The following is a 9908-nucleotide window of genomic DNA, read 5'->3' as shown; positions in this document are numbered from 1 at the left end:
TTTAGCCACGATTTTACCCAGCGCAGCGGGTACCCCGCAGCTAGTCATAACCTATATACGTGTATATTGTGTTTTAGATTGCTTTAAAGTAATTTGACTGGAATATTTTATTGTTTTTATTTGCGCGATATTCGAAAACCAAAATGGCGATATTTAGGCGTAGCGCCATCTCTCATCAAGATTTCAGACTTTCAGATCTGAAACATTTATTTTTGCATCAAAACTTATGCATATATCATTATCAGAGTATATAATGGGAGATATGCTATATAATGGGAGTTCTCCATATATACTCTTGCTTTATATATCCCCCCTTCCTTCTATCACACCAAGGTGAGGTACAGTGTCATTGACACTTTCATTTAAATATTATTTTGTTGATTTGGATTGAGGATTAATGTTTGAGTAGGGGCCAAGTCTCCAGTATTAACAGAACCTTTCGTCTCATTGTGTACATGCAATAATAAATTTTGTGTGATGCCATTACAGTGATAATTTGCATCTTTAGGTGCGATGGAAAACTGGGGCTTAGTGACATATCGTGAGACAGCCTTGCTGATCGACCAGAAGAACTCTAGTTCGGCTACCAAGCAATGGGTGGCGCTGGTAGTTGGACATGAACTCGCTCACCAGTGGTTTGGCAACCTGGTCACCATGGTAGGCAACTGATAGAAGCATGTTTAATCTGGCATGGGGGTGGGGAACCTGATGTATAGTCATGTAGTATGACAGTGATAATAAGTCAGAAGAGTAAAACTATTTAACATTTGTTCCAGGTATGTGCATATATACTGGTAGCTATTGTAAAAATAGTGAAAAATTACCTGAGGTTATTGTAGTACAATAAACTCAGCCCTCATTATGATAGCGATGGACTCAGTTATGATTTTCATAAAACTTGCCTATGATTCTCGTAAAACTGGTTAGAGATCACATAACTAGTAATATCACATTGTTTCATAACTAGTAATCTTACCTGTGATGATTGCAGGAATGGTAATCTCACCTGTGATGATTGCCCGAATGATAAACTCACCTGTGATGATTGCAGGAATGGTAATCTCACCTGTGATGATTGCCCGAATGATAAACTTACCTGTGATGATTGCAGGAATGGTATCTCACCTGTTACCAAAAATGAGCAAAATCCGTTGAACCTGAACTTACTTATGGGCATTTCCATTTTTGCCAAAAAGTTGGAGTGGCTCGAAAGTAGGTTGACTGGCGTGCTCCAAAATAGGACGTTAAAATCACTCCCACACGAGTAACAACTGTATGCAATTTGAAACATGTGGGTCAAACAGTTCTTGAGTTATTGTTGACCGTAGGCAGACACTGAAATGCATAGTGAAATTGCTAAAATCTACCTAATTTGCATAATTAAAAAAAAAATCAAAACCCGTGTGATATGTTTTGGGGCCAGTCCTTATTCATTCACATACCAGAAAAGAGCAAAATCGGTTGAACCTGAACTGACTTATGGCCATTTCCATTTTTGCCAACAAGTGGACGTGGCTCGAAAGTGGGTCGACTGGCATGCTCCAAAATAGGACGTTCAAACCTCTCCCATAGGAGTAACAACTGTATGCAATTTGAAACATGTGGGTCAAACAGTTCTTGAGTTATCGTTGACCGTAGGCAGACACTGAAATGCATAGTGAAATTGCCAAAATCTATCTAATTTGCATCATTTAAAAAAAAATATCTGTGTGATATGTGTTGGGGCCAGTCCTCATTCATTCACATACCAGAAATGAGCAATATCCGTTGAACCTGAACTGACTAATGGCCATTTCCATTTTTGCCAAAAAGTGGACGTGGCTCGAAATTAGGTCGACTGGCGTGCTCCAAAATAGGACGTTCAAACTATATGCAATTTGAAACATGTGGGTCAAACGGTTCTTGAGTTATCGTTGACCGTAGCCCAATGTTGACGGACGGACGGACGGATGGACGTCTCCCCATGGCAATAGCTCATCTTGACGATGTCAAGGCGAGCTAAAAATCTACTTATTTCTTTACATAGTCATTCGACAAAACATACCATAATATTGATGCTACTATAAATTCAGTAAAGCTAAACCAGACTACTACTTGTAAAACTGTATTATTGTTCATCTTCGACTATGAGGAATCTGACTATGTGCTAAGACTTGTATCCCCTACAGACTACCATTGTGTCTAACAGGTACAATACAGCTCTCTTGGTTGGCAGCCATACCTACAATTACCTAGTGCAAAGTCTGCTATCGCGATGAGGTCACATTTTGCCAGTGGGTAACTGCAGCCAAAGTATTTCATGTAGAATGGTAACGTTTTACAAGCAACCTGGAATGACGAATGACAGTGTATACTCGAGACTATGGCTGTGCTTACCTGCGGCAAAGTCTGCTATTGCAATCAGATCGCTCTTTGGGAGTGGAAAGCCAATCCCAAAGTAATCCTTGTAGAATGGCAGTGTTTTCACAGCTACCTGAAATATCAGAGCACTTGTGACCGATACTTACCTTTAACCTGGTATACATACACCTAAACAGTCACTCATAAAATACTACCACTTCCACCAACCATGTAATGTAAGAAACCCCCTTACTTACCACTAGCCATCACTTTACCAATGTAAAAGAAGGGTTAACAAAGTGTTTACTGCATAATAAATTATAAACCAAACAAAGCTGTAAGATGCTCCCATCCCCATGAGAATAATTCTGCCTACTAAAGAGACACAACTGCCATTGAAAGACTCTTTAGTATAGATTTCTACTATAAGTATAAAGCAACAATCACCTAAAGTACTCACTACTCAGTGTTTCCCCTGCATTGACACGAGTGAGGCGAGCCGCCTCGCTCAAATTCTCAGCCGCCACACAGAAATTTGTCCGAAACACCCCCTCGCTGACGAAAATCACTGTTCTTCCATCAATAAACTAGACTATATTGAACTAAAGTCTCATACAATGTGTTCAGAATAGCTTAGAATGCACCAAATTGCACCATTTTTTCTGGTGGGGGTTGCCGCCGGACTCCCCTAGCTGGGCGAGCACCTGCAGTGCTCGTTTTGCTAGGACCTTGAAATGCGCAAACACATACAAAAATATTTAACACCTCACAGACCTATTTGGCCAGGGGAAACACTGGTACTAATTGTTTACCATAGAGATCAATGCAATGCAACAGTCTGCACGAAAAACTTCCACCCTCATTGGCCCAGCGGGCCTGTAGAAATGTATAATTCACTGGCCCACACTAGGTTTTACAGGCCCGAATCAATGATCATCATATTATGAAAAGAGAAACCGAACCGGACCGGAAACGGGAAGTTGTTGCGACTTCTAGCGGCGACAAACACGCATGGTGTTGACTAGTTGCTTCCCCTACTTAAGATCGGGAATATGATGCCCTATCGGTAAATATCGTTAAATTTTCATACAAAATATTGGGCATTTCGGTAAACTCTCAGACTGATCATCACATAAAGAAGCTGAAATATCATTAATATACCATTTACTCCATTTTTTTCCACTGGGCCATCGGGCTTGTTCATTTACCAGTTTCATTGGCCCCACGGAAAATTTACTGGCCTCGGATACCGGGCCAGTGGTTAATTTCGCAGACTGATGCAATGCATGCGCAATGCACATCTTCAGTGGACACTGTCATTGCACTGTTCACTTCCCTGGTTTTCATTACACCTTAAACACTCGAATGCTAAAAGTCACTCCACACACAAGCACATCCATTGACTAAACAGTGACAATGGCTTTTATGCAATGGCTATTACTAATGAAAGTGTCAATGACACTATAGCTCACCTTGGGTGTGATAGAAGAGGGAGATGTTATTTAAAATCTAGATATTTAACCTTAATGAAATTTAGTAAGTGTTTCATTTATGATGGACCAAAATGTGATCAAATGTCCTTATTCCCTGTTTTATACTAATAGAAATTTCACTGTTTTGTTTCAGGGTTAGTTTTAATGCGAAAATAAATGTTTCAGATCTGAAAGTCTGAAATCTGGGTGAGAGATGATGTTATGCCTAAATGATCGCCATTTTGGTTTTTGATTATCGCGCAAAGCAATAAAATATTCTAGTCAAATTACTGTAACGAGGAATCTAAAACACAATATTACACGTAGGTATGATTAGGTAAGTAGGTAGGTAAATTTAACAAAATCGAATGAATCTAGATGGACATTTCCATTTTTTCCAAAAAGTGGACGTGGCTCGAAAGTAGGTCGAGTGGCGTGCTCCAAAATAGGACGTTCAAACCTCTCCCATAGAAGTAACAACTATTTGCAATTTGAAACATGTGGGTCAAACGGTTCTTGAGTTATCGTTGACCGTAGCCAAATGTTAACGGACGGACGGACGGACGAACAGACGTAAGACGGACAACACCCCATGGCAATAGCTCATCTTGACGATGTCAAGGCGAGCTAAAAACAGAGAAAGACTTCCACCATACAACAACGCTCACCTCCAATGCAAACTGGCCTTGCTCCTTCTTTCCGACGGGCGTGTAGACTCGGATAAGGACTCCATCGGAAGACCTTCCCTCAACGTAGTCGTACTCTCCTACGACGAACGCCAGCAGATAGGTGGACATGATAGGCGTCGTCAAGTAATGCACCTCCTTGCAACCATCCCCCAGCACTTTCTCCACCTGCACTGGCTAAGCACCATACAAGGATATCAAACGAAGACACCAAGCAGAAGCAATATCACCTTACCAGACAATCAACTAGCAGCAGAGGTAAATACACAGACATAAAGAAAGGGCTCAATCCACCAAGTGGAAGATTGAATGTCTGCACATGTTAACGGACAATTGAAGTCAAATTTCATAACTTCTGTAACGTTTTTATACATAGAAATACATTCAATAACGTATTCAATTTCAAATCTGGCGCCCAATTAGTAATAAACACAATAGAAATAACTGAATAGTAATCTAGGTCATGTGACGTCACAGCCCCATGTTGAGCGATGCCATTATGTAAACATAGTGTGTGCGGTGGTTAAATATTCGATGTTTTTGTTATTTCTCATGCTTATTTATCAAGTCAAGACACAAACACATGTAGCCTGTAAATGTACTTATATTCATGTACATACATATTACCTGTGTGGATAATGCATTCACGGTATATGTACATGACTTGCCGTGCGTAGATACATGTACATGTACAGATACATGATTCTGACCGAGCGTGATAAGCCCGGTGATCAGTGTACTCGCATGACTAACCTGGTCTAGCGTCGAACTGGTCTACAATAATCCTGGTCTTCTCATTCTCATGGCAGCATATACATTCAGGTGCTGTACTCATTAATTCACAAACACCACAAGAACACCAGTATTTGTCTACAGTCCTATCGGGTACCGAAGCTTCCATTCCGCCATGTTGTGACTGTTCTAATTCTTGAGAAGTTTGTGCTGACTCTTTGCGTTGCTTTTTCAGACTATTCTCCTCAATTTCTTCTTGTGTATATTCAGGCTCAAACCTATATATATCCAACTGGTAAATCACTATAAATATCATCATCATCTGAGTAATCACTAGAATCATTGAAATTATCGCTGTCCGTTTCCATCTTATACACAACACTCAACTTGCGATAGCGTGGCGTCCGTCGCTCAACATGGGGATGTGACGTCACATGAACTAGATTACTATTCATGTGTTTATTACTAATTGGGCGCCGGATTTGAAATGGAATACGTTATTGAATGTATTTCTATGTATAAAAACGTTACAGAAGTTATGAAATTTCACTTCAATTGTCCTTTAATAATAAGCGTACGCAAGTGCTTAAAACAGTGTAAAGACTCCTAGCTCAAAAGCAAAACAATATAACATATTAACTGCATGAGTATAGTGTAGATAACATGATTTTTAAATAATGGGAAATTTTTGTAATGAATCAACTTGGAATACAAAATTACAGTTTGTTTTATCATTAGAAAACCACTGTTAACTATGATTACGTTCACTCGTTTGTATCCGGATCATTAAAATTTAAATGCTTGTAAGAGTTTCTTGTGATTCTTCCGATTTTTTGGCAAAAATATTATGAAAGCAGCAGAGTTTATTTGTTGAGTTAAAGAAGTCGTGTTGATTTAAACAAATAAGTATAAATGTATTACTTCAACATAAATAGGCTCGTGAATGAGGTAAAGAGTTGGTATCTAAACATCTCACTGTTAGTGTTATAATTATGCACTCCAGTGTCTTAGTAACACATCTTTCTTGTGCGATCTTTGAATCCAACCCAAAATTTTATTAATTTTACACCATGACAATATACACTAAGAGCATTTTGCCATGTCTGTAACCAAACTAATCATGCCATCAGCACCATCCAGCCACCTACGATTACCTATCGTAACCAATCGTGCGTGGACGTCATGCACACACCATGAGGCAAATTACTTACCATGTTAGAAAGTGCCACTCTATCTTCTGGGACAACGAGAGTCACATCGAATGTTGCCTTCAGTGCAGGCTCATCCCAGCAAGGGAATGCCCGTCTCGCATCTGTCGACTGCAATATAAAGTGTCAGAGGGTCAGCACACACCTTTGGCTTTGCAGCCAACTCATTGATTGAGCTCTCAGGTTTTCTACATGTAGACAAACACAGCCTCCAGTGACCTGCCACAAACTGGTAAGGCTCTGAGCAAAGGAACTGCACACAACTACAGCTTATTTGCTGACTCAGTGTCACCTTGAAATACTGACAGCTGATAAAATTAACTCACTCTCAGTGACAACTAACTACAGCAGTCAATTTGTAGCAACAGCTGAACCCCCTCCCACTAGGAAACACACCACAAGCATAGTGTGACAGTTGAGGACTCCCAGGGGACGTACCGCAAACATAGTGACAGCGGAATATTTCCACTTCCCCCCCTGAGAAGACCCAGTTGTCAAGGTAGTCACCCCCTCAGCCGCCGGACGCTGGAAAAGAATGGATGCTGCAAAGACAGACTGAGCACGGCCAGCCTTTCTTGCTTTCCAACACCATGACATACCGGACACTTTGTTTTTCCATTGTTACTAAATGCAAATCTTGGTCCAAAACATTGCCATAATATGGTATTCTTTGCAGAGATGTAAGTCTCTACACACAATTAGTTGTACACTTCCCAGTAGAACGAAAAGGAGTACAAGAAAATAAGAAAAAGACAATGAAGAGGAAGGAAGAGAAGGGGAAAAGAGGGACAAAAAAAAATGAAGAAAAGGAGAGATAAAAGAAAGAAGAACTAAAAGTAGAAGAAGAGGAAGTACAAGAAGAACAAAAAGAATAAGAGGAGAAGGAATATGAAGACACATACGCCAACAGTAAACGCATCCCTGCCATTGGACACTACTAGAATACGAGATATGAACCTCAAACTGTGTTACAGCGCCGTATCGCTCCTCTCCGTCTGGTGTGAAGTACTTGCTGTGATAGAATCCCTTCATCTTGTCATTCAGTTCCCCCTCAAAGTCGATGCACAGCTTAGCGTCACCGGCGGCAACAGACTCTGCAAAGCCTAGCGTTGCCGTCTCATCTTCCATGCAGTAGCTAACAACAGCATCCTCAGCTGTGTTGTGAAAAGATGGAGTGCAGGAGAATGAGATCTTCAATGTGCTAACACTAACAGCTTCACTAGTTTGAAATTGGGGAGGTATTTAGTTTAGTGGGATTACCTTACTATCTGTCACAACTTACATTATATTTCATGGATCCGATATTAGCTACCGATGGTACTTGTTACGCTTTAAGATGTTTAATTTCAAAATGTTACCCAATTTTTTTCTGATCTGAAATGTATGACATAAATATTAAATTATATGGTATAGGCAGGGTTCAACATTAACTTTTTATTTCACTAGACCATCGGGTTAGTAACTGAGGAAAACCACTAGCCCTGACCTAACTTTCACTAGCCCAGACCATTGTTATGAAAAACTTTATTTAGATAAGAGTGTGTCATCGTATGAATTCATAGATGCTGTTTCCCACGCTTTAAATCGCGCGTGGGCCGAGTTCACGTGCAGCATTCGTATTTTACCACGGGCATACACGAGCGCACGGTTTATCGATCGTCTACTGCGGCTGGCAGCAAGCTGAGCGCACGGTTTATCGATCGTCTACTGCGGCTGGCAGCAAGCCACGTTATTGTTTTTGCCGAAGGGTAGACTGGTATCCGGCCTCACGCTCTGCTAGACAATGTACACGCTCTGCGACAAACAGTGCGGCCGCGAACCAGTCTAGCCAGAGGTGACCTTTCATTGCAATATATATGACCAATTATAACACGACCAGTCGGGATACTAGCACTCTGGTTGTATGCGACCGGACCAAGCATTTACCCGACTAGGTCGGTCGGACGTGGGTTAGTGTCAAACCCTGGGTATAGGAGACTGCATTTACTAGCACCTTAATAAAATGAAAGTGTCAATAACACTATAGCTCACCTTGGGTGTGATAGAAGAGGGAGATGATATTAAAAATTTGGTAAGTGTTTCATTTATGATGGACCAAAATGTGATCAAATGTCCTTATGCCCTGTTTTATACTAATAGAAATTTCACTGTTTTGTTTCAGGGTTAGTTTTGATGCGAAAATAAATGCTAAAAGTCTGAAATCTGGGCGAGAGATGGCGCTACACCTAAATGATCGCCATTTTGGTTTTCGATTATCGTCCAAATAAACGAAATAAAATATTCCAGTCAAATTACTGTAACGAAGAATCTAAAACACAATATTACACGTAGGTATGATTATGTAGGTAGGTAAATTTAACAAAATCGAATGAATCTAGATGGCCATTTCCATTTTTGCCAAAAAGTGGGCGTGGCTCGAAAGTAGGTCGACTGGCGTGCTTCAACATAGGACGTTCAACTCTCTCCCATAGAAGTATAAACTGTATGCAATTTGAAACATGTGGGTCAAACGGTTCTTGAGTTATCGTTGACCATAAGCAGACACTGAAATGCATAGTAAAATTGCCAAAATCTACCTAATTTGCATAATTTGAAAAAAATATCAAAACCCCTGTGATATGTTTTGGAGGCCAGTCGTTATTCATTCACATACCAAAATGAGCAAAATCCATTGAACCTGAACTGACTTATGGCCATTTCCATTTTTGCCAAAAAGTAGACTTGCTCGAATGTAGGTCGACTGGCGTGCTCCAAAATAGGACGTTCAAATCTCTCCCATAGGAGTAACAACTATATATGCAATTTGAAACATGTGGGTCAAACGGTTCTTGAGTTATCGTTGACCGTAGCCAAATGTTGACGGACGGACGGACGACACCCCATGGCAATAGCTCAACTTGACGATGTCAAGGCGATGTCAAAAATTGGGAAAACAGCACATAAGTAAGTGTAAGTCTATGTACAGCCACCATAGCATCAAAATGGCAAAAATGGTAATAACTATTACAATGCATTGACTATTATATTTTCATTCAAATAAGAAATTACTGTGATATCAAACTAATTCTATATAAAGACCTGTTTTGTCTAGACTTACTTTTTTCACCGACTGTCAATGTTGCTTTCTTAATACTGATGTCAATGGAATTGAGGACGATTTTGTTTGTTGGTTTATTTACCTGTTAATATTAAGAAAATAGTCAACTGAATATATATTAAACTTGATATTATTATATAACCCAGTGTTTGTTAGCAAGTAATTAGTTAACCCGACCAGGCTGTGTGACTAACGTCAATACACCGCCTGACATCCATCCATTGAAAAATCTTGTAGCTGTACAAAAACTACCGAACAATTACGTATATCTCAAATAAAATGATCATCTAATCATTTCTGCCTTGTTTTGTATCAAATATAACCTTCACCTTATATTATAGTATTCCAGCGTTGTTATTAAAACTAATACCTC

The 9908-nt window shown here is 39.9% G+C and overlaps 1 protein-coding gene across 1 annotated transcript in view; it reads right to left on the bottom strand.

The window, feature by feature from the left end:
• The window catches only part of LOC106812442 (puromycin-sensitive aminopeptidase-like), a gene marked incomplete in the record, with an annotated part of 36018 nt that overhangs the window by 18203 nt on the left and 7907 nt on the right, over nt 1–9908 (bottom strand). The window contains 5 exon segments of the mRNA XM_014816327.1: nt 2377–2473; nt 4481–4675; nt 6442–6549; nt 7396–7592; nt 9536–9617. Coding sequence (XP_014671813.1) covers nt 2377–2473; nt 4481–4675; nt 6442–6549; nt 7396–7592; nt 9536–9617 — 679 coding nt within the window.

This window comes from Priapulus caudatus, unplaced genomic scaffold (assembly GCF_000485595.1).
Source record: "Priapulus caudatus unplaced genomic scaffold, Priapulus_caudatus-5.0.1 Scaffold649, whole genome shotgun sequence".
NCBI lineage: Eukaryota > Metazoa > Priapulida > Priapulimorpha > Priapulimorphida > Priapulidae > Priapulus > Priapulus caudatus.
The sequence above is the reverse complement of the archived record's forward strand: the minus strand, read 5'-3'. Positions and strand labels throughout refer to the sequence as shown.